Raw genomic sequence first — 25,098 nt, 5'->3', positions numbered from 1 at the left:
TAGATTCAAGCCTAATGTATTATGGTAGATCAAAGAAGTAGATAGATAATTCTTGAGGTTTGCGTGACAATGTGTATAAGGAAATTTGAACTTGAGGTTTAAGTTAACTAAAAGGTGTTTATCTTTTTATACTATATTTATTCACATATAGTTAAAGATTTAATTATTAATCTGTGGGTATATGCAAGGGGTGTTGAATCATATAAATTTTGTGTATTATCTTTCTTCGGGTTGATGTTCACATTGCTGCTTGATTCTCTTGTTAGGTATCTTAAGGTTAGAGTTTTTATACAAAAACACATGATATCATTTAGAATTATACCAATATATCTGTATTCAAAAATATTAGGCTGCAAAAATTAGGATGTTTCATTTTACATTGGATCTTAAATAGGTTCCAAGAGAAGATTTGGTTAAAATTCTTATCATCTTTCATAAGTTCTACAGCAATAGAAATCCCATCATCCTTGCCATCTTGATGCTGATATCTTCCAATTGAGTCTTCTTTAACCATATTATATTAGAAATACCTAATGAGAAGAAACAGATTATTCCACAAGTCACTCAAACCTGTTGAGAGTACCACAAAAGCTTCCAAGATGATACAAACAACCTCAAACACTCCAACTAAATGAGACACAGATAGGATAATGCATAAACTACTGAGAACAGTACTTCATAAAGATGGAGCTTTCACCACCCAACTCTGGGAGAAAAGAAGACACTATCATTGCTTGCAGCAGTCACGCCTCTGCATGTGATTAGCATCCTGCAAAAGAAAGGAGAAGAGTGCGACTGATGAGGGAAGAAAGCAAGAGTGGTGATGGGCAACAACAACACAGAGTTTGCCACAGAACAGTGTGTCCTTAGAAATCCCACGCGTTCAGTGATGAGATTCCTAGGTAAAGTGCCAGCCTCTGTTCTCCTTGTCAGCTCACTCTCCTTCATGTCTAAACCCTCAGCATCTTTTGCATGCATGCTTGTCTCATTTGCTTCCTGCTGTGCTCACACATGACTTCAGAATCCTCTAGTGTACTTGAACAGTTGTGGTTGTACTCTTTGATCACCATTAAGCTGTCTTCATATGCACCTTGCAGCTAAACAACAACCTAAAAACCAATCTGTGTCTTCACTGTTATATTGAATGTTATCCCACCAGACCTTCAATCAACTATGTTAGGTTCTTATTCAAGGTGTATATTTATTTCATAGATTCATGTAGGCCCTCAGTGTTTTTCAGTGCTCCCAGTTGATGATTTGGATGATGATTGATGCATGAAAGAGAATGCTTGCCACCATAATTAATTGAGAAGGAAAAGAAAACAACAGGGTCATCAGTTTGTAAAACCAGGGTTTAACAGGTTTTGGCAACCCTTCTTCTTGTCCTGATGAGGAGTCATTTAGGTAAGAAATCAGAGGTTTACTTATTAATGCTTAGACTCTAGAGAGAGAGAGAGAGAGAGATGTTTATGGGGTGTTCCACTTTGAACCAAAACATGCATTAGACTAACCATTAATGAATGGTTTAACAACTACTGCATGGTTCAAAGTGGAACACCCCATGACCATGAACATTTCTCTCTCTAAAGCCTAACCATTAATAAGTAAACCTCTGATGTCATACCTCAATGACTTCTTCTGCGGGAGGAGAAGCTGAAGAGTTGATGGCTTCAGTCAAAACAGAGAGTAAAAGTAGCTTCAATGGGTTTTCTAGGATTTAATCTACTTTTTGCTAGCCACTAGAACTGAATTTGTTCTTCAATAGATTTGGAAAATTGTAACCTCAAAAAATCATAGTAATTTAAGACAACAAAAGAGAAATCATAAGAGGTATTAACTAAATATTTCTATTAATTATTAAACAAATTGAGCATAAGTTGGTTTTGAGAGTCATATAACCCAGATTTCTAATAAATTAGGATGAGACATGCTGTTTATCTATAGTATGATTTATGATTTTGTAACATGCCAATGAGAGAGGTTGAGAGAAGAATTATGATTAACAGTCTATCAATTTTTTTCATCTTTGTCATTTATCCTTTACCAAAAACAAAAAAATCCAATCTATTTTCCAGCTTTCATCATCATAAGTCATTCATATGTAAACTTAATTTTGTTAGAACTCATAATCCTACTTTAACTTCTAAATGACTCCTTATTAAAGTTTAATTTGCCTTGTAGAATGCTTAATCATGTCATAAAACCTAGGATTTGATTCCAAGTTCCTCTGACTCTCACCAGTAGCAGTACATGCCCTTTTGCATGGAATGGAACATATGATGATGATGTTACCTGTGAATGGAACATATGATCACAGATGCACCACAACATATTCTAGTCATAACATATCAACAATCATAATAAAACAAAACATTCTCCCTCTCCTTCCCACAACATACATGACAAATTACAGGTTAATCACAGCTAAGTACAACAGCTCTGAATTAAAATTATATATGATTATTTTAAACATAGTAATATCATTTGGAATTTTAGTTCATAGTCTAATGATAATTAACTATGGATGTTCATTGTATCCAAGTTTTTTGTTCTGAAAGTAAACATATGTTAGGCTTAAATCACAGGATTGAGTTTAAAATCTGATAAATAAATACATAAAATATTCTCCTTGTAGCAACACCCTGAGATCAAATCATTTGTCATCTATAGTTCCTGAGAGAGAAAAAAAATTCAATCAATTATTATTGGATGAATATATAGTAAGAACAAACGGTCGAGTGTTCTGATCTGAGCTAAACGACCCAAAGATCGGTAAGTCTTCGATGGGATCCAACTTATCCGACGTCCAATCTGAGGCGGCCGCCAGCTTCACCGGCGTCAACAAAGCCGCCTACTCCTTGTCCTGATTACCCCACACCATCTTCCGATCCCCCTCACGGTCGGTGGGTCGTCCTCTGCCACCGGCCCATCGCCGCCGCGGTCCTTCCGCTCAAGCAGTTGTTGTCCCAAGTTCGGCGCCGACGACAAATGTTGCAGCTCCGTGATCACCAACTTCAGCGCCCGCTTCGGTGACCCCCTGTTCGCGATCATGATCTCGCCGACCTTCGCCGGGCTCATCTTTGCGCCTCTCTGGAACACCTCCTCCACCATCGGATACAGCTTGTGGTCGTTCAGCCGCAGGTAGATTCTCGCCAGCGTCTTGAATGCTTGGAAGTCGCACATCGGGAAGTGGATGTGGACGTCGAGCCGACCCTCCCGCAGCACCGCCGTGGCCACCGCTTCTATGCTGGTCATTGTGTACACCATCACCTTCTCGTCGCCGCAGCACGATAAGATGCCGTCCATGAAGTTCAGCATCCTGGCGTGCCTCGAGTTGCCTTCGTGGCCTCCCTTTGCGCTGAGGTAGAGGTCGAGGTCCTCGACGAGGATCACCGACCGGGAGCCCGTGGCGAGGAGGAGGGCCTTCAGGTCTATGCCGTCGGAGACGAGGGCGAGGTCGAGGTCGTAGACGTCGTAGCAGAGGAAGTTGGCAATGGCGGCGGCGAAGGAGGTCTTCCCCGTCCCCGGGGGGCCGTGGAGGAGGTAGCTCCGCCGCCAGTTGCGGCCGACGCGGTGGTAGTAGGCCCGCCCGTTGAGGAATGCCTCGAGGTCGGCACGCACCCAGGCCTTGACCTCCGGGTCCATCGCCACCGTATCGAGCCTCGCCGGATGTGTGAAAGGCGCCACCGGCCTCCATCTCGGCTCTCCACTTTCCCCGCCCCCGGTGGAGATGACGAAGAGATTGGTCTCGCGCCGACGGAGCTCGAGGTTCTTGGCCACGGACTCGACGTGCTGGAGGTAGGGGCGTAGGACGCGTGAGCAGTCCTGGCGACGGAGGCGAAGGACGAGGCGGTCCCCTCCACCAGTGGCAGACCAGGAGAGGCGGCAGCCGAGAAAGGAGTCGGGCACAGGGTGACCGGGGGCGGGGTGGACAGAGAACTCATTGGGCTCGTAGCCAGATGAGACGATAGCGACAGCGCACTCACGGGAGGAAAGGGAAGCGACATAGGCGGTGGCGTGGCGAATGAGGGGGTTCTCCAGCCCGCTCTCGGTGTACCGCGGGATCTCGAAGTGCTGATAAACATGCGTGTGCTCGTCCAACCACGACCACCACCGCCCGAGGAGGTAGAGCAGACACTTGAAGGATAGCCCGGCACGGAGGAGGAACAGGCCGCCAAGGACGGCGACAACCACGGATACAGGATCACTCGGGAACATTTGCTGAATCTAATCCACGGAAGCTTAGATTGTCGAGGGCTTTGGATCGACGAGATATTGTAGTGGGAGAATCATTCTTTGTTTCCTGCACAACGATCCAAAGATACGCGGCCGAGCTGATGATAATAATAATAATAATAACAATAATAATAATAATAATAATAATAATAATATATGTGTGAAAGAAATATTTCTTTTTAAGTGTTTTCCGGAGAGAATTTTCTTATAACATTCATCTTCTTTTTTTTCCCTAATAACTATAATATTCATGACTTGACAATTAGCTATTTATCCTTTTTTTTTCTTCCTTTCTTTTTCTTTTCTTATAGATTGATCAATCCGATTAAATATTATTACACTATGTTATAGTATATTTTTGTAAATTTTGTAAAAACATTGTGTTTATAGTGGTCTTATATTATCTTATGGTATTTTCAGTAATAGCAAAATAATATTATAATATAATAACAAAATAATTTTTTACTATGTTGCAGTATTTTTTTGGTATTACTAAAAGTATTATAATATAATATAATAATACTGGACCAGTTTACTATATGGAATGGGTCATAGGAAAAGGAAAAAAAAAATGGTGACCGGGGTAATATAAATAATAGGCAAAAAAAAATAAAATGGATTTGTTTTAAATTTTATCCTCTATATTTATTTATTTATTTATTTATGGCATTGCACAAAATGGAAGGGCAAAGATCGATGTTTGTCGATCATGGTGGGCCCAACCACAGTAAGCTTACCTGATTTAGAGTAATGCCATTGGTGGAATCTACCCTGCTTTGAAAAGACATAAAAAAATCACTTAGAATCTTCCATTTTAGTTTTATTTTTTTCAATTCAATCATCTGTCTATTTTGAATAAAAAACCTGACTCATAAATGTGATTTGACTGAAATATGTAATAAATAAAAATAAAAATAAATAAATAATACTTTATTTATTTATTTTTAGGGTGAAACCAATTCCTAATCAAGCTAAATGGAACAACATCATCGATTTTTGTAACATGTAGGTACTCATATTCTAAGTTCATAATTAAAGTATGTATAACTAAAATAGGAAGTCACATTTCTATCTTCGTTACTATTATCAGAGGAGAAAGCTGCAGCGATGCTGTAGTGATACTACAACATAGGAGGAAGCTGCTGCAGAGGAGGTAGCTACAGCAGAGGTGCAGTAGATGAGGTAACTGCAGCGATGCTATAGCAGAGGAGGAAGCTACAACGATTCTATAGTAGATGAGAAAGCTGCAGTATATGAGGAGAAACCTGTAGCATAGGAGGTAGCTGCAGCGATGCTATAATAGAGGAGAAAGCTACAGCAGAGGATGAAACTACAGTACAGGAGAAAGTTACACCGATACTATAGCTGCTACAATAGGAGGAATCTACAGCGATTTGGTGGAGAAATCTACAGCAATTTGGTAGAGAAATCTACAACAATTAGCTCTTAGCAAGAGTTGAGGATCGATAGTTGACAGCGAGGCAGCGAGCTACGATTAATGCATATCACAGCCTGATGAAGACGATGCTACGGTGGCAGACAACCCAAGCCTAGGGTCAGTGCAGTCAACGTCGGTGAAGAAGAAGGCCGCATGGAGGAGAAGAGGGAAGCAGCGGGCAAGGGTTGGAGAGGGATCCACTGCCGAGGGCGAGATCATACCAAAACAGACCCTCGTTGTTGTGGCTGCACCTGATGGCGACGTTGGGTGTGGTCACGACAGCGACTGGGGTAGTAGCGAAGGCATCATGCACCATACAACAGATGACCATACTACAGACAGAGAAGGGAGTCCGATAGGGAAGCGAGTCCGACGGGGAAAGAGTTCCCCCCTTCTCTACTCTACAAAGGCAAGGAATGTAGTGAATAACAGGCTTCGATGGTCGTGGAACCTCGCTAGTCTCACTTGTTCTGATACCATGTTGAAAAGAATAGAAGACAAGAAGAATTATTAAAGAAGCTGTTTTATATTGAAGCTATTCTCCCCCTATTTATACAGATTAAGAGGAAGGATTTTCCTCAACAGAGTAAAGAGATTTTCTCATACAATTAGAGAAATCTTATCAGAGTAGAGAGATTTACTCATATAGTTAGGGAAACTATCAATAATATATATATGTACTCCTACACTATACGTCATAGCATATACGTGCATTACATATTGTAACATATCTATACACTCCCACACCGCACGTCATAGAAAACACATACACTCTCACATTGTACATCATCATATATGCATGTATGAAAGATATTTTTATCATAGTTCATATATTTTGATATGTACAAAGCATATATATTTTCATTTAGCTCATGATAATTATATCATTCGAAATATATTTTCTAAAATATATTATGCATATGATAATTCATATGATCACTATTTTATAGTGAATTAAATTTATATTTACTTGATTAAACTTAAAAATAAAAATATTAAGGAAAGATCATGTTCCTTAACAATCAAGGATACTAGGGAGCGATATACCTTTAAAATTAAGAGCATATAGTCATGAAATATATTGATTAAGAACCCTACCTCTTGATTATCGATTTATAATAATTCATAAAAAAAAGTTTGATAAAATTCTTCATAAAATAAACAATACTTAACCTAGATTCCATCACTAAAATTTCTAACAATTTATTATATAATCAATCAAATGAACTAGTATTAATCAAACTATCACATAATTCAGTAAAGAAATTTTTTTCACTATTCTAGTTAACCAAACGATCTTGAATTATCATAAAATTTTATAAAATACTACAAAACATATAGAACTAAATACACACCAAAATTTACCTTTAAATAAAATCATTTGGAGGCTATATACCCTCATATTTCAATTATCAATACTTATTTTATTCTACTTAAATTGGGTTAAGATTATTTAAACTTATAAATATCGTATCCTGGTGTATAGACATGGTTTTTACTCAATTTCAAATCTCACAAAATCATGAAAACTTTTAAAATATATGAAAAGGTTAGAGTTTAATCATATCCTTAAATGGATTAATTTAGCTCTAACAAAACTCATTCTAAAAAAAATAGAAGATTATGAGTATCTCAGATTAAAATAGTAATAACTCTATACACCAATATCAAATTAAGATCATACTAGAGGCCTTAAAACCATAAGAAAATAATCCAAAACATATCTAAAAAATATAGATAAATTCGAAGTTTAGGTTACTCAAAGTAAATAAAAAAAAGATCAACCTATAATTCGTAAGATTGAAACCCTAAGTATAGTAAGGGAAGAATTGAGTTATTTTACCTTAGTGTTCTTTAGAGTTGGGGTTTACGATCTTCTTGAGAGAAGCTAAGGGAATGACTAAAGAAGGAGATAAAGGGTTATGAGTTATTAGCTTATTAGCCGGGTAAAAAGGATGAGGCCAAAATTAAGATAGAAGCGCTGAAAAGATTACCTTGAGATATAGGATTCAATCCTATTAGGCTTTATTTTAAGTTTTTTATTAATATAATTTTAATGTCATAGCAATTTTAATTAATTTTAATTTAGTTTGGACAAAGATGATATTTTTAATCTAAACTCATCTTTCAATCTCACTTATATATTTCAACATTTAGTTTAATACTTCTCTTTCATTTGTATTCTCATTTAATTTTTTATTACTCGTAAGTGTCTTATTATTCTCTAGATACATAAGATTTAAAACATAATCTTTCTTATTTTAATTATATTCAAGTTTCAATATTCACTTCAAATCGATTATAATTCAATCATCATTTCTAGTCTATGTTTATTACCATAACTTAATCTCATTTTCAAGCCCGCTAACACACTTATTTGTACTATGTTTAATATAAACACTTATGTAAACTGAGTCAAAAATTTATATAACACTAAGAATGATATTTTTAAAATGCATATACTTCAATTTTAAAAGTTAAAAACATGAACATGTTATTATTTATCATATTTATTAAGCATAGATATCACAAATCATATCATAAAGTGAAGGTAATATATACATATTATTTGTGCTTCAATTGATATATTAATTATAACATGAGACTTAAGCACTATAATATTTTCTATGGTGAGCAGTGAAAGACCATATTTTTCTTTCGGAGGGAATGTATCTTTAAGCTGATACATAATTATCTATGTATTTTTCTATTATCTTTTTATTATTACTGTGTTTTAGTATTCATTCTCCTATGATACCACTAATATTACAACCCAATCAAAATTCATGTATGATGCCAATTCAATCAACCAAACGTGTGTGTTTATGAATTGGCGGGAAGAATATTTCTAGAAATATTAAATCTATTTTTATATTAAAATACGACTATCAAGTTTTTTTTTATTTTAATGAAAGAAATATCACAATTCACATGTTATGTATGCATTAAAAAGCTCAATCCAATTATTCTCATCAAACGTAGACTTATTAATGAATCGTTCAAATCGAGCTCCAAAATTAAATTCCTCATTGTAATTAATTCCACATCAATTATAACTTAATGCAACCTAAGTTTTGACCACAACGAATAAATATACCAACAAAACGAAATAATATCTCGTACATCTCTTTGGTCAGTCTCACGTGTCACCTGCAATCCGTTGGTGTTGACGACGTTGGACCCCACGTGACCGCCACGTGGTGGCCGACGGTTCCCCTGCGAAACCATATAAGCCGAGTGCGTCGAGCCCAACCGACCACATCGCTGATCTCTCTCCTTCTTGCTCGATCGAGCTCTGAAGCAGAGGGGGGAGCCATGGAGGTGTTCTACTACCTGGTGTTCGGCGGGCTGGCGGCGGCGGTCGCGGCGATGGAGCTCAGGAAGACGAGGAAGGACCGCGTCGCCATCTCCTCTGCTTTCGACACGTTCAAGAACAACTACCTGTTCGTCTACTCCCTCATGATGGGTTCGTCCTTCCCTTCCGCTTTGGATCTCGCCTTTATCCAAATCGATTCGCGCGTTCGTAGGCACATCGGAGCCGTCTTTTGCCCGACCCGATGGATTCTAGAGTTATTCCCGTTTTCTAGTAGCTCGGTCACTTGGTTTCTTGGGATCTTGATTTTTCTGTTTCTTGATGTTTGATGTGAATGCCGGGTTTGAACCGATGAATTCTAAGGGTTGTTCCCGTTTTCTGGTAGCTCGGCGACTTGGTTTCTTTGGATCTTCATTTTTCTGTTTCTTGCTGTTTGATTTTTTGATTTTTCTGTTTCTTGATGTTTGATTTGAATGCCGGGTTTGAACCGATGAATTCTAGGGTTGTTCCCGTTTTCTAGTAGCTCGGCGACTTGGTTTCTTGGAATCTTAATTTTTCCGTTTCTTGATGTTTGATTTGAATGCCGGATTTGAACCGATGAATTCTAGGGTTATTCCCGTTTTCTGGTAGCTCGGCGACTTGGTTTCTTGGAATCTTGATTTTTCCGTTTCTTGATGTTTGTTTTGAATGCCGGAGTTGAAGTAGGTTCGTATGATCGAGAAACGGACGCTATTCTGAATAGATCCGAGTCTCGAAAAGTGACCAGACATCATTTTTGTCATCGTGGATCTTGTCACTGAAGGATCTGATTGAATTGCGTGTTTGGGTTGGTTTCCAGCCGGTGACTGGTTGCAGGGTCCGTACGTCTACTACCTCTACAGCCAGTATGGGATCAACAAGGGAGAGATCGGCCGGCTCTTCATTGCGGGGTTTGGATCTTCCATGTTGTTTGGGACGATTGTGGGATCTTTGGCCGATAAACAGTGAGTCTTTCCTCGTCGATCGATTAAATTGCTCGAGTTCTTTCTGAGAGGCGTCTGCGGTTTTTGAAACTGAGTGCAGGGGTCGTAAGAGAGCTTGTGTCACCTACTGCATCACGTACATTGTCAGCTGTCTGACTAAGCATTGTCCAGAATACACGTCTTTATTGATAGGCCGGATACTGGGAGGAATCTCTACGTCTCTGCTTTTCTCAGCATTTGAATCATGGCTTGTTGCAGAACATAATAAGGTGAGGATGACCAACCACTACTAGAACTTTGAGGTTGTGACCACTTCGGTTATATAGAACAATGAGATTTTGTTCATGGCTTAAAGGGTTAAGCTGCTGGACTGAGATGAGATGTTGATCTTGTAGGAATTAATATGAAATAACTGTGACACTCTTTGTCTCTGCTATAAAACATCCTAACTCTAGCAGCTCTTTGACTTGTTCGATATTTCCTAGGTTCTTTTATATGTAGGTTTTGCTTCTTCAATTTGCTAGCTCGTCATTCACCCCCTTTATCTGCACCTTCTTTCTTAATCAAGATTTAATATACATTGTGTATCAAGACCATTTTGAATCATGGTTTATGATCAATAAATGATGACTTTTGGCCTGAAAGCTCTGTAAAAGGTGCTGTGCTGATGGGAGCCACGAGGGCCACGGCTTCATTTAACAGCCGGCAAGGCCTCCATGGAATGATAGTACTTGTACTTTCTTGGAGCCTCAAGATAAGCCGAGTCCATTCCTTAGCGTTCAACTGTTGGGGAATGCATAAATACTCATTTCTTTGGGTATGTGGCTCAGCTATGTCTAAGCCCTATATGGAATGATTATATGATTATGTTTGTTTATGTTTCGGTGGGTGTGCACTTGTGACAGAGTCACAGATATGAATATTCATCGACAAGAGTAATGATAGAAGCAATTCTATAAATTCATTTATTGTGCAGTTTCATCTGTCTACTAATCCCCAGAAGTTTTCACTTTATGTTTTATGTATCAGATCTCCTGCAGTTTTTGTTCCATGTATTAAAACATTGCCTATTGTATTTTGTATAATTGGTAGCTTAAAACTAGGATAAAATACTCTTTTCTGTAGCCAAGTTACTGATCTGACTAAATTTATTATCATAGGGTGTAATTAATATTCTTTTTTTTTTTTTGCGTAAAAGAATAAATTGTCATTACATAATGAGAATTAGAACTGCTAAACCATTGGGTCTGCTTGATCAGTCGGCTACAAGCTCATATGACATTAGTTTCCTATTCCTTGTTCTGATGAATCGGTTGTTGCCCCTTCCACAGAGAGGGTTTGACCCACAGTGGTTGTCAGTAACTTTCTCAAAGGCTATCTTTCTTGGCAATGGTCTTATTGCCATTGTTTCTGGACTTTTAGCTAGTTTATTGGTTGATAACCTGGAATTTCATCCTGTGGCTCCATTCGATGCTGCTGCATGCTTCCTTACCTTTGGCATGGCTGTTATCTTGTCATCATGGAGTGAAAATTATGGAGATCCTTCTGAAAGCAAAGACTTGATCACACAGTTCAATAGTGCTGCCGCAGCCATTGCTTCCGGTAAGTGTGATTTAACTTCTGTTGACAACACCAGAATACCTTTTTTAATTTAGGGCCATCAGTTGCTCTAATTGTTGTGTTGATAACAGATGAGAAAATTGCTTTGCTGGGTGGAATACAATCACTCTTTGAAGGTTCCATGTACACTTTTGTCTTTTTGTGGACCCCTGCTTTGAGCCCAAACGATGAGGATATACCTCATGGCTTTATTTTTGCAACGTTCATGCTGTCTTCGATGTTGGGGAGCTCTATAGCATCCAGGCTGATGACCCATGCAACTCTCAAAGTTGAAAGTTATATGCAGATAGTGTTTGCGATCTCTGCTGTCACTCTGCTGCTTCCAATTGTCTGTAATGTAAGCCTGTTATTAAGATGTAGTACTTTTGAAAGTTTTCTTTTGGCTAAAGAGTGTTACTTCAACGTTAATGTGAAACAGTTCTTGGTAGCACCTTCTGAGCAAGGTGACAGCATATCTTTTGGAGGCTGCATCCAGCTCCTTGGTTTTTGTGTCTTCGAAGCCTGTGTTGGCATATTTTGGCCATCCATTATGAAGATGAGATCCCAGTACATACCCGAGGAGGCCAGGAGCACGATTATGAACTTCTTTCGCATTCCCCTCAACATCTTTGTCTGTGTGGTACTCTACAACGTAAGCATCGAAACTTTCTACCTCATGATTATTATGTAATGAAGTTGAAATGGCTATGTGATAGCTCTATTATAAGAAGGAAGTCGCTGATTGACGATGCTGTATTTATAAGCATCATCGATGCATATGCAAAAAAGAATACAAAACAAACTGCATTTTTCACAAGTGATTTACTTTGGGTTTTATGCAGGTAAATGCTTTCCCTATCACAATCATGTTTGGAATGTGTTCTATTTTCCTGTTCATGGCCTCAGTCTTGCAAAAGCGGCTCATGGAGATTTCTGACAGCCACAAATCAAGTAAGTAATACATGTTTTATCAATTAGTAAAAATGTGATATTGAATTATCATTGCAGCTTTTTTTATATTATTATTATTTTCTTTGGCTAAATTTTGCCAAGCAAATCTGACCCTTTCATATCACACTACACTGGGGGTGCTTTCTTCTGCAGTGATACATGTTTGGACTGATATGACGGAGGGGGATGATGAGGCAGAGACTCTGAACATTTGAGCCCCTAAAGGGGGGGCAGTAGAGCACTCACAGTATGTGATTAAATGGTGAAGAAAGAATTTGGAGTCTTCATTTTTCATTTAGAAGCAGCAAAAATTTTCCAAATGGAGTGGTTTGTATCTGATTCTCTGTTCGATTTACACAATATAGAAATACATAGAGGCGTCTCCGTTTAGAGAGCTGGCCAAATAAATAAATGGTCAAGCATTCTTATAATCCATTGGCTGTTCCATCTGCTATTCCAAATGTGGTCAAAACGTTTTGGTGGTTCAATGCTTCACTCGTCTGTTTGTGTTGTTGGTGCCCAAACACTTGTGTTGCCAACGTTGTTGGCTCGTATCGCTACAACTTTCTCATCAATTAGTTTTTTTGAACTTTTATTACTACGTAGAAAAATAAGACCTCACTCTCTCTCTCCGCCGTAGCTTAAATGGAAGTCTTGCTGAGAGCCCCCGACCATCGAGGAAATCTGAGCTGGTCGTGCATTATGGGGGTTGCTGTTCCAGTAAATCACCTGTTCGAAACGGATGATATATACCACTCCGAACTTGAACCGATTCCCGTTTCGTTCATATAAAAAAGGAAACGCAGTTCGTATGATAACCCTAATCGCTTCTCGCACACATCATTCATTCATATAAAAAGGAAACACGTAATCGCATGCACGTAGGATTTAACACAGTGAGTGATCACATGACCTCACCGCATAATACCATACCGAGTGCGCGTCTTATTTTTCATCTTTCTCCACCATTTTTCTTCTTCCTTCCTTCCTTCCTCTTTTTTTTTTTTTCTTCTCTTCCTTCTTCCTCTTTTCCTTCTTCTTCCTCCCCGATGTACCGTGGACACATAGCACACCGCTCCTTCCTCTTGTACTTTTCCTCTCCTGGTATTGACTGGTGGACACATCGCACACCGATATTGACTGATACGTGCCGATCCGATCAGATCACCATAATGATGATCCTTGCTACAATCACATTAAGAAGAAAAAAAAAACAAAACAAAACAAAACAAAACAAAAGAAACCTCAAATAATTCGAACTGTCAACCATGTCCTAACACAAAAGGATCGACCTCCGTGACTACAAGCTCGTTTAAAAATAAAAATAAAAAAACCATAAAAACTAGTTGATGCAACCCACCCCATGAACGTCAAAACCGCCCTTAACAATTAGTTCAAACTTACTTTCACTTTCACAATCTTTGAAACTCTACAAAAATAATTAGAGAGAAAAAAAAAGGAGTGGTCACACTATTCTCTCCTCTAATGCTGCCATGGACGTGTAACTAAAGAAAATATCATGTCCAGACAAGAGACAGCGCTTGTGTTACACACTTGCTAGCTTTGAGGAAAAATACATAGTCGTTCGATGCCATCCTTCTAAAGAACCCAGTAACATAACTCCAAGAACAACCTTCAACAATGCTATTCTGAAGCAGCAACAAAGTTACTGCCCAACACAGTGATGATCAAACAGAATGTGCAGCAATTAAATTAAAAGGTAAGGAAGCCTAACTAATGTGAATGACTACCAACCAATGTTTCCCAATGGGTATTGATGCGCACAAAAACAAGTTGCCACCATTATTACAAGGTTCAAGTGGTAGGATGGTCTATGCACCATCTTTGCAACTTGATTCTTGTAACGGTTGAACTCTTAATAACGATCCCAGGTGATTCACTTTCCAGGACAATCAACCAAAAATACGATTCAGATGGATGCCGACAAAGTTACTACAAAGAAACACAGGCCGCATGAACGGGAACTACAAACAGATGAGTGGAAAACGAAAACTAAAATTAAAAGGAAATATAACATCCATAACAAGAAGCTATGGAGAGAAAATACGTAGGCTTTTGTTCCTTGTGGTGTAGCTTTCATTGGAAGCAAAAGATGACACAACAAATGTCTCAAGTGTCACCTATAATCAATAATTAAAAAAAAGAGAAATCAATTATTTCTACAGAAATAAAGTTTATCAAGTACGAGATGCCTTCAGTACCAAATTCCGATAATGCATATCTCTATCAACAGAAACTTTCACCTATTCGATACAATTTCCTATCGAGGAATTTTAAGTTGGACTCTTTTCCTTCTAAGCAACTTGTTAAGCAATGTGAAGCAGTAACCTGTTGTCGACACAAACCAACATTTATATCAGATAGCAACTCGCTCACCACACATATTTGCTAGATCAAACGACCACAAGATGACCAGAGACCATCCGACAAGAAGAGCACCCAAACTATCCTCACACAAGACTACATCTTGTCACTCGTAAAGTTCATTCCAAGTATGTCTTGAGTAGCCGTAAAGCTAATTCAATTTGGTTCAGCATGATTAAAAGATGTCCTTCCAGACTGATATGCATCAGATAATCCATTGATACCTAAAAAGGGTTTATTTATAATTTTCTAAAGTGCAACAACATAATGCAACATAATTTTCTACAGTTGAGCAAGACAACATACAACATGAACACTATTCCATTGCAAGATAAGAATCAAACTAGTTTCACAAAACGTATGGAGTACCAGAAGCAAAAGGAGAACCTACTAATCAAAATCAAATTGTTCCCCACTTCCCCTCTCTCTTCCATGAACAGCAATAAGTGCCAATGGGATCTCCATTCTTATATTCAAAATCCAACAAGCAGATGTATGCTACTCGTCAATCCAAATGCGAGCAGCTATTTTCACAAGATATAATATGTCGATCAATTTGGTGCTAAGAAACTTATTGCCACAAATTTCTAATACCCTCCCGGCGTTCCACTGTTACGTGCAAGGTCAAAATTTGGCATGAGAAAGATTGAAGGAAGAAAGAAAAAGAAGGGGGAAGAGACAGAGATCCAAACCAAATGCTATATCGGCACGTATCTCTTCAAGACCTGTTTCCCAGCTACAGCAGCGCCGACCATCAAGCCGCCAATGGCACCGGCGATGGCCGCCGATCGAGGCCCATTGGCGGCCTTAAAGAGGGCTCCGGTGCCGAGCCCGGCCAGGACGCTGTTGACCCAGTCGTCCGTATCCCTCGCGGCAACCATCCCGCTCTCGAGACCGGCGTACATGAGGCCGATGACGCCGACCCGGTTACCGATGCGGCGGCCATCCTGGCCACAGGAGTTCAGGATCCGGTTGATCCGGATCTTGAGCGTGTCGCCGGGCTCGGCGGAGCGAAGGGCGCGGCGGAGGCCGAGGGAGGCTCCCGCGACGGAGCCGGAGAGGTAGCCAATTCCTGTGTAGTAGGTGAGATTCTCGCCCCAGGAACGGCGCTGGGCGAGGGACTCCTCCTGGAAGAGAAACTCCGGCGAGGTCGGGAGGTCGTAGAGGGTTCGGTAAGGGATCTGGAGGTCCTGGTAGGGGTTGTAGAGTCGCCTGTTACCGGAATCCTGGCGGTGGTCAACGTCATCTCCACCGTGTATTCCTGGATCCGCCATCGGAACTCTTCCTTTCGCCTCTATTCCCTCGGGTTCCAACTGGAAGGAGCACGACGAGAGAGAGGGGCGGCGAAGAAGGCGAAGGCGAAGGCGAAGGCGGTGGGGTGAGGAGAGTTCCAATTGACGAGGGTTTGTCTCACTCTAATTACAGAAAGGTCCCTCGTGAGTCTTCCGTAAACAGCAATGCTTCGTCGACCCAGTTGGCCGCCACCCGATTCTCCTCACGTGCCTGTTTGGCTATTACTTGTATACCTTGATATTTCGATCGCTATACTTATAAATTATAATTACTTTTAATATTTTGATCTCTATTTTTTAAAAAATTATATTAAGATCATTATATTTATAAAAATAAAATATTAAATCATGTATAGAAATCATGATTCACTTTTGTAAGTATACGAATCTCAATATAATTTTAAAAATTTAAAGATCGAAAATACTAAAGATAACTAATTATAATAGATAATATGTAATTAATCCTATATAATAAAAGCATCAAATTTTTTGATAAAATATTTTTTATTTCTTAAAATATATTATAAATTTAAAATAAGATAAATTTAATGATTAATATTTAAAAGTATTATATTTAATTCTCATATATATATATATATAATTAAATATAATATAATATAATAATATAGATAAGAGTTGGGCAAGGACAAGAACGAGAATGGGTGAGGAGTATTATACCCATCACTGCCTTATACGATAATAGAAAATATCTTCATCTTTGTTTATTCTCTCATTTTCATTTTATTGAGAGCGGATCCTATGAAACTTACACTCATAACCATAATTAATACATCCGAAGGTGACCCTAAGTGTTAGATCTTCTTCTACCAATATGTCACAGACTTAACTGGTTTTGTCTAAATTGTATTATACTCTTATGTGTCTATCCGTAAAAGGTCAATCTCCTCGAAACCTCTTATGGACTATTAGGAATTTGCAAAAGAGAAGACAAATAACTATTTCAGCAAACACTTGATAGGCAATATAAATTACAAATATAAATTTTACAAGCTCTGAACAATCGCACGATAAAAGATTTAATGATCAATAAGAGAAATTATATGAACTTAGCGAAAACATGGTCCATGATCATAATGAAAAAGTATTGGTAGATATATGCTTAGAAATGGTTGGTGCATTTTCTGCAATTAGCTGAAGATTTCTTTTATTTTATCTACTAATTTCTTCCACCAGCAGAGATGAAGTGAGAAACTAAGTTCTCTATCTGATAGAAAAACTTGATAGCCTGAAACAAGTAGTTCCTACATTAGTAACCTGTATGAGTACATACCACTTGGTCTCACCACAACAACTTGCCAGTAGCTTAACACCAATATAGACCATAAAAGTTCAATTGAGGAATACAACACATTGATCATCATACAAACTTTCAGCTATAGATGTATCCGTATGTGATACAAGGCAATACAAAGACATTGAGAAATGAAAATTTTTCTTCTGATGGCTTCCAAAGGACTAATACTAGTCAATTTCCAATAAAAATCCTACTATACAATTTTATCGATATCTATAAGACCTGCAACAATCTCTCAAACCTTGGACCTTCAAGTTCAAAGCAACAATCTATGCTATCTTCTGCTTATGATCATCGATCCAGCACTGCTTCCTGCTGATGTACTTCAGAACTTCATCAATTAGCACCACAGGCGCAGAAACTAAGATAACCAGTAGCCACTCGTTCAGGCTCAATGGAACAATGCCAAAAATACTTGCCAAAAAGGGGACATAAAGAATGACAAAATGCAGGCCAAATGAAACCAGCATCGCAAGAAGGAGCCAAGGATTCCTCCACGGCGGCATCTGAATTAAGCTATTGTCTTCTGAAAGGGCATTGAGAGAATTGAACATCTCAATTGCTACTAAAACAGATAGTGACAAGGTCATTGCCTTAACTTTTCCAACAGTGAAGTAGTCACAGGGATCTGCGAAAGATATTTCACGATCACCAGCCAAGAACGGATTAGGCAAGAAATCGGTCCATGAGGAGCATTGTCCCCATGAGCGGAGTTCAGCCAAGGAGATGATTGTGTGGCCGTCACTTGCAAGATCTATACCCATGAAGGATGGCTGCGTGTACCACATGACAAAGACACCAACGGTTGCTACGCCAACATATGAACCGATCACCTGATTAAGGAAAAACAGACATTAATCCATGACCAATTTGTACACCACAAGTAATTGATTGATGCAAATGGAAGTGACAGCTAATGACTTATTTCCAAGCTTTCTACCTCAGTGCTTAAATGTCTATGATAAGAAACTATCATGATTTATCTTGAAAAGCAATAGTACTTAGAAAATCATAAGAACAAACTAACAGCAACACATGTTAAGACGAGAATAATATACAGTAATTTCCTCTACTTTTAAACATCTATGTTTCAAGAGATTGTCCAAAACTCAGTAAAACTTAAATGGCACTGTCTCATGTTAAACCCAGTATTTCATTGTTTTGAACACACATTATTTAGGGAACTTACTCAGTTAAATTTTAAATCTGTGGATGTGGTTCTTCAATCAAGAGTGCAGATTTCATCATTTAAAGGAAACTACAGAAAAGCTTAAACATGAAGCATTGTACTTACCATATAACGGAAAAGAACCCAAGAATTGATAAGAGCATCATTGCTCTTGCGGGGTGGTTTCTGCATAATATCAACATCAGCAGGGTTAAAACCCAGAGCTGTTGCAGGAGGCCCATCTGTGACCAGATTGACCCAAAGAAGCTGAACCGGTATTAGGCATTCAGGTATGCCAAGTGCAGCAGTCAGAAAAATGGATATCACTTCTCCCACATTAGATGAAATCATATACCTAAACAAAAAATTTGTATAAAATGAGCAGAGCCCATAGAAAGTTAGCAAACTGAAAGATGCTCAGAAAGATACCTGATAAAAGATTTCATGTTGTTGTATATAGCACGACCTTCTGCAACAGCTGAGACAATCGTACTGAAATTATCATCTGCCAAAACCATATCAGCAGCTTGCTTTGCTACCTGAAACAGATACAAACTAGAAACTGTCATTTTAGATCAATTATATTTCAGTAAATAGTGGTGGAACTCCTAATCCTAGTCCAAACATAAGCTTGAGAGTATAATCAGTAAAAAGACCTTTTTAAGGTACAGAAGAATATTTCAAAATTTCTAAACAGTACTTCATGATTACCAAGATAGAGAAGTTGGTACTAGTTAGGAATATGCCTAAGACCAGAAAAAGCTTAAGAACTGATACATTACAAGTTCATCTCCAAAGTAATCTCTAAAGAACAATATTACAATATTTATTTTCAGATGGATGATTTGATAATGTTTTCTTTAATCTTACTCCTTCCATGTAAACATTGCATAACAAGAAGGCTTGACACCAACAGAATTGGAACACCTAACTTCTAGATTGTGCACATTGCACCTTAAACACTAGCTTGTCATCTCAAATAAATTTGAAATATTATTTACAAGGCTCATAATGTTCCACTACTTTCATAAGGAGAAGTTGCCTAAATTTAAGGCATCAAAGAATAACATGCTTCATTTACCTCGGTTCCTGTTATACCCATAGAGATACCAATATCAGCTAGCTTTAGTGCAGGTGCATCATTGACACCATCTCCAGTCATTGCAACTATCTCACCCATGTCCTTCAGTAGCCGCACAATATCTTGCTTATGCCTAGGCTCGGCACGTGAGAAAACTATACCTCCAGGCTTTGACAAAATTTCTATTTGTTTGCTAACTGGAAGAGCCGTGAACTCTTTGCCAGTAAAACTTTTTCCTTTGAGGCTTGTTTTGTCCAGAAACAACCCAATTTCCTGGCATACTGCCTCTGCTGTGGACTTGTTATCACCAGTAATGACCATAACTTTAATACCTGCACAGTTACAATCTTCAATGGCCTTATGAACTTCATCACGAGGAGGGTCCTACTCAAATTTGAAAGATCACAATTATCAGTCCACAGAAAAATATTTGCAATTCAGAGTAGTTAAAAAAGCAACAGTGAAGACTACAACAAATGATAAGGAATAAATCAAGAACTTTACCCTCAGACCAACAACTCCAACAAAAATTAGATTACTTTCAATTTCAGAGTAGTTAACAGGATCAAGCAACCACTTGTGAGCAGGATGAGTTTCTGAATTGTAGTCAGAGAACTCTCCCAAGTCGTCTTTAAATGCAAATCCCAAACATCTTAATCCCTTCGAACTCATCCCATGTACATTCGACATTATTAATTGTTTACATGCCTCATCCAGTAGAGCAAATGATCCATCTGGAAGCTGAACATGAGAACTCCTCTCTAAAACACTTTCGAAAGCACCCTGACAATGACAACCAAATGAATGCAAAGAGGACAATATCAGATGCTGTTAAATATTACCATCAAGATAAATACCTCTACATAAATGTCAAATACTATAAACTAGATCAAGCAGTTTCAGAAACACTGTATGCTTCAATAAAAATTATCTCATGCTGTTGTTGATCTAGTGAAACTGACAAACTTCTTGTGAAAAAACTACTGAGTCATTTGATGGGAACACTAATTCAGGTGCTGGCGATGGCACAATCGATAATTAAATACAACTGCAATCTCAGACCTAATTGTTTGTGTTGGTTGTGTATTGGCTGTGTATTTGTAGTGTATAATTTTTTCTATGCATTAGATACATATGAGGGCTCCACCTTTACCTGAACTTTGCATTTCTATGTACTCAACAATTCACTTCTCAATGAGTGGAGGATTACATCCTTTTAACACAAAAAGAGATGCTTCATTAATTAATGGGCACAAAAAGTTAAAACTATGCCTTAATTTTGGAATATAGAATGTTACAATAATCAAATTGCAATGTAAGTAAATCAGAAATATTAAGCACCTTCACAAGAAGACGGTTACTTCCAGTTGATTCACGGACAATAACACTCATTGACTTACGCACTCGGTCAAACTCCAATGCTGCAATCCTTTTTGATCTCTTTATCCACCATTCACAACAGCCTGTCTTAAAAAAAAGTGATAAAGAAGACAAAATTTATTGGGGGGCCATTACAATGTCAAACAACTTAGATGAAACATGTTTCTTCTCACCTAATTTTACAGTAGTATGGTTGATGGAAAAGTCAGAAGCAAACTCTGCATCATGAATTCTGCTCCTTGCCTTTGCATCTGGAAGTCCCATCTTCTCAACCAGTACCTTAAAGAGAGGACATCAGAAACATTTTATTGAGCATCAGAAGAATAAATATATAAGGAACCATAAGAGACACATACACTAACATGAAAATTGAGCAGAATTGTAAAAAGTAAGAAAAGAGTCATTTGTGGCAACTTTTTGCCTCTTTGAAATGCATAACAATTTTTTTATTATCTAAAGGTGAGAACACTGAGGAAATCTGCAAAAGATGGTCAAGAATAACATCAAAATCAGGTACCTAACTTACTGTGCAGCATAAGCGATAAATAAGGACCACCATTCAATTCTTTATCATCGATCTGCCACAAGCAGTAAGCTGTGCACTCAACCAATATGCAATTATTATGTACTTTGCACTAGTTATCCCTTCTATGCACATAGAAATTTATCAACTACATGCTTTATTCACTAATCATTAATCATTCGGTTCCATTATGGTTCTTTGACAACTCTCCATTCAAATATCTGAAAACAGGATGTGAAAATTCATCGCGTCATGAGTTCAGGAGCAATGTTGAATTAGTAGTCATCAACATTTAATTTATGTATATGGGTACCTGCTTCTATGATAAAAGCGAAGCCACTATTAGGTAAGGCACAAACCTTGAGAGCTGCCTCAGTAGGCAAACCGATAGCTCGGAAAAGATAGCCTTCACGATAAAGTCCAGCATCATTGCAAACAGCACATATCTCTGCCAAAGTCTGCAAGCTATCATCCATGTTGCACTTGCTCCAGCCAATGATTCCTCCATCCTTGGGGTTGTATGTTGTACCATCTACACGAAACACTCGAGTAGTGTAGAGCTTCTTACCTAGGGTAAGAAATTCATTCACAGACATCTGGTTGGTTGTAAGAGTTCCAGTCTTATCTGAGCATATTACAGTTGTACATCCTAGTGTCTCCACGCTTGGAAGCTTCCTAACTATCGCATGCTTTTGAGCCATCTTCCTTGTACCCAAAGCTAAACAGGTTGTGATTACAGCTGGAAGACCTTCAGGAATAGCTGCCACTGCAAGTGCCACTGCTATCTTGAAATGATAGGTACATTTCTCAAAAGAAAAGTGAAAATTCCACACTGATGTATTTGAGTTGTCCCAAGTGATAAAATTTTGATAGTTGATGACCCAAACTATCAAGCAAACTGTTCCAATTGCAGTAGTTAGCCTTTCACCAAACTCATTGAGCTTCTCTGTCAGGGGTGTGTCTTGTTCCTCCTGTGAAGCTTCACTGATTTGAGTCTGAATCTTTCCTATTTCAGTGTCCATTCCGATGCTAGTGACTATACAAATACAGCTACCATTGACAATAGTTGTTCCTGCAAACAGCATGCAATCTTTTGCTTGCAATTCACAATCATCTACAAAACCAGGGCTTGTTCCTTTGAGCACAGGCATGCTCTCCCCGGTCAATGAACTCTGCTCAACCCTCAAAGTCGACATAGTCAGAGTTGCTATTCTCATGTCGGAAGGGACCTTATCTCCAACCCTCAACTCCACGATATCCCCTGGAACTAGCTCTCGAGCAGGCAAGTCGGGAACACAGCGTCCATCTCTGCGAACCTTGGCATATTCACACTGCATGTTCTTCAGGGCTTCAAGAGCCTTTCCAGCACTAGTCTCCTGCCAGACACCCACAATTGCATTGAGCATAAGAATCAAAAGGATAACAACAGGTTCCACATACACCTCAAGCCCAGTGTGGCCAGATTCATTTCCCTCCAGGTAGGCTAGCGTAAAGGATATAAAGGCTGCAATCAGTAGGATCTTGACAAGCACATCATCGAACTGTTCTAAGATGAGAAACCACAAAGGCTTTCCCTTCTCTTTCTTGAGTTCGTTCCACCCATACCTCTCCCGCCGTGTCTCAGCTTCAAAGGAGCTTAAACCCTTGCTCAATTTGACATTGTACTCCTTCAGGCACCGCTCCACGGACCAAGACCAAGCTGGGAATAGCTTTTCCTCCATATATCAAATGTTTTTAATGACTATACTTGGCTGTTACCAGAGAAGCATTTAATCAAACAGTAAGTGATCGATCGACGAAGCATACATAAAAGTATCATCTGGAAATTCAAATGAGAAAAGAAAACCAAAACGTGGTGAAATTACACAGTAGGATCAATCAAAAACAAATGGAACATTGTAAAATCTATACAGGCCATCTCAGAGAAGCATTCAATCAAACAACAAGAGCTCTTCAAGTACGTAGCAAACACAGAAGTCTCGTCTGGAAGCTCAAAGTTGATAAAAACGATCAAACCTTGATTGAATTACACTGTAGGATCAATCAAGAATAAGCTAACTGAGAGTTGTCAAAATGCCTTTTCTCCCTCCCAAATTGATCCAAAATGTCTTTTGGATCAAGCATTAGGAAGCAAAAAAAAAAAAAAACAAAGAAGCATACAGAGAGATGGATTCCAAATAGGAACCATTAATGTACTCTGTGATCGCGAAATAGTCTGTATACATCCATCAAAGTCTTACGACGCAAAACGAACAACACAGAAGAAGCAACAACGACCCTCAGTTTAAAACAGATGGTAACGATCATTCTCCTTTCAATACTCTACCTTGCCAAGCCAATCCAAGTAATCCGATGAAAGCATTAGCAATAAGAGAATCAAACAGCCAAAAGAAACGATCTTTTCATAAGAACATACGAAAAAGTAAATCATTTATCCCGTGGGCAAGGGTTCGATCATACTCTACCCACGCAAACTGGAACAGCTTCCCGGAACTGCAGGGGTTACAGCAGTACAAAACAGAGAGGAGAATAGTAACTGCTCCATATGCGAACATACCTCCCAAAAGAACCCCTTTTCCTCCCAAACTCTCAGAAAATGAACCGCTTTAACGCAAAATAGCAACTAGCGAGAGTATGGAACGAAGTTGCAATAGCAGTGAGAGTACAAAATAGGCCCCAAGGAAAAGGAACGGAAGGAAGAAAGGTACGAAGAGAAAGAGAGGATCCCGCACCTTCGTGGGATGGGACGCGACGCATTCATTCGCATGGGCCGAAAGCAAGGCATCGGTGTCGACCAGAGTGGAGAGGGGCGCGGTGACTTCCTTCTCTCTGCCCGTAAAGATACTACTCGAGCATCATCAAACAAAATTCCCAAACGATGTGATGATGATAAGCATTTCCTGAATTCGAGTACGAGAACAGAGTGTTGATGAAAGGTTCGATCTTCCTGAGGAAGCACAGGCTAGTTTAGCTGGAGCCAGGTATCAATTTGTCGGACTTACGTAGATTGTCCGACATATTTAGAACAACATTTTATGAAAGATCTACTCCGACAACCTCCAGATGTAGAATTCAGATTGCAACTTCTGTCGCTCATTGCATTGGCTCAGACTTCAGAATTGAGCAGTAGATGAACTAAAACAGCATAGAAGGCATTTATCACAGACCGATTCGATTCTCTTGCTCCTCTTTCTTTCAAGCGCTCGCTCACAACCCGAGGGCTTGAAAGAAAGGTAACACTGGGAGGAAACCTACAGTTTGACTTCATGTCATTGGTTCTTATGATTTATATTAGAAAGAGTTTAAAAGATCCATTTTAATTCCTATAATTTTGATCATTTAAATTTTTATGATTTATTTGTGTTAAAATAATATCTATATTTTAAAAAACATAGCATATAAATTTCTTTTATTAAGTTTGAGTTAATAGATATTATACTCTTCTTACATAAAAT

At 38.7% G+C, this 25,098-nt stretch overlaps 4 protein-coding genes across 7 annotated transcripts; 1 reads left to right on the top strand and 3 right to left on the bottom strand.

Annotated features, from left to right (window-relative positions):
* Nucleotides 1–2,797: 2,797 nt before the first annotated feature.
* On the bottom strand, nucleotides 2,798–4,673 carry LOC135672540 (AAA-ATPase At2g46620-like). Its single transcript, XM_065181033.1, has one exon. The coding sequence runs from the start codon at nucleotides 4,216–4,218 to the stop codon at nucleotides 2,839–2,841; it is 1,380 nt and encodes a 459-aa protein (XP_065037105.1). The 5' UTR covers nucleotides 4,219–4,673; the 3' UTR covers nucleotides 2,798–2,838.
* A 4,277-nt stretch (nucleotides 4,674–8,950) lies between these two features.
* On the top strand, nucleotides 8,951–12,959 carry LOC103975918 (uncharacterized). The gene is made up of 8 exons (XM_009391059.3): nucleotides 8,951–9,140; nucleotides 9,826–9,970; nucleotides 10,050–10,218; nucleotides 11,281–11,551; nucleotides 11,641–11,906; nucleotides 11,988–12,200; nucleotides 12,391–12,499; nucleotides 12,653–12,959. Exons 1-8 carry the CDS (start codon nucleotides 8,990–8,992, stop codon nucleotides 12,712–12,714), a joined length of 1,386 nt encoding a protein of 461 aa, XP_009389334.2. The 5' UTR covers nucleotides 8,951–8,989; the 3' UTR covers nucleotides 12,715–12,959.
* Nucleotides 12,960–15,187: 2,228 nt separating this feature from the next.
* LOC135656151 (mitochondrial import inner membrane translocase subunit TIM23-1-like) lies at nucleotides 15,188–16,299 on the bottom strand. The gene has a single exon (XM_065175814.1). The coding sequence runs from the start codon at nucleotides 16,156–16,158 to the stop codon at nucleotides 15,583–15,585; it is 576 nt and encodes a 191-aa protein (XP_065031886.1). The 5' UTR covers nucleotides 16,159–16,299; the 3' UTR covers nucleotides 15,188–15,582.
* A 1,201-nt stretch (nucleotides 16,300–17,500) lies between these two features.
* LOC135581724 (calcium-transporting ATPase, endoplasmic reticulum-type-like) lies at nucleotides 17,501–24,880 on the bottom strand. 4 transcript variants are annotated; one of them, XM_065175809.1, is made up of 10 exons: nucleotides 24,701–24,880; nucleotides 24,376–24,590; nucleotides 22,003–23,394; nucleotides 21,294–21,399; nucleotides 21,082–21,203; nucleotides 20,245–20,523; nucleotides 19,741–20,124; nucleotides 19,089–19,198; nucleotides 18,786–19,014; nucleotides 17,501–18,324 (listed from the first exon to the last, which is right to left on the bottom strand). In XM_065175809.1, the coding sequence occupies exons 3-10, from the start codon at nucleotides 23,362–23,364 to the stop codon at nucleotides 17,761–17,763; spliced, it is 3,156 nt and encodes a 1,051-aa protein (XP_065031881.1). In that variant the 5' UTR covers nucleotides 23,365–23,394; nucleotides 24,376–24,590; nucleotides 24,701–24,880; the 3' UTR covers nucleotides 17,501–17,760. The 4 variants fall into 4 exon arrangements, with proteins under 4 accessions (XP_065031881.1, XP_065031880.1, XP_065031884.1 ...); XM_065175808.1 differs by having other exon boundaries at nucleotides 24,376–24,880; XM_065175812.1 differs by lacking the exons at nucleotides 24,376–24,590; nucleotides 24,701–24,880 and adding an exon at nucleotides 24,201–24,333.
* Between the last annotated feature and the right edge of the window lie 218 nt (nucleotides 24,881–25,098).

This window comes from Musa acuminata, chromosome BXJ1-4 (assembly GCF_036884655.1).
Source record: "Musa acuminata AAA Group cultivar baxijiao chromosome BXJ1-4, Cavendish_Baxijiao_AAA, whole genome shotgun sequence".
Taxonomy (NCBI): domain Eukaryota; kingdom Viridiplantae; phylum Streptophyta; class Magnoliopsida; order Zingiberales; family Musaceae; genus Musa; species Musa acuminata.
Note: the sequence above shows the minus strand (reverse complement) of the source record. Positions and strands in the feature narration are given on the sequence as shown.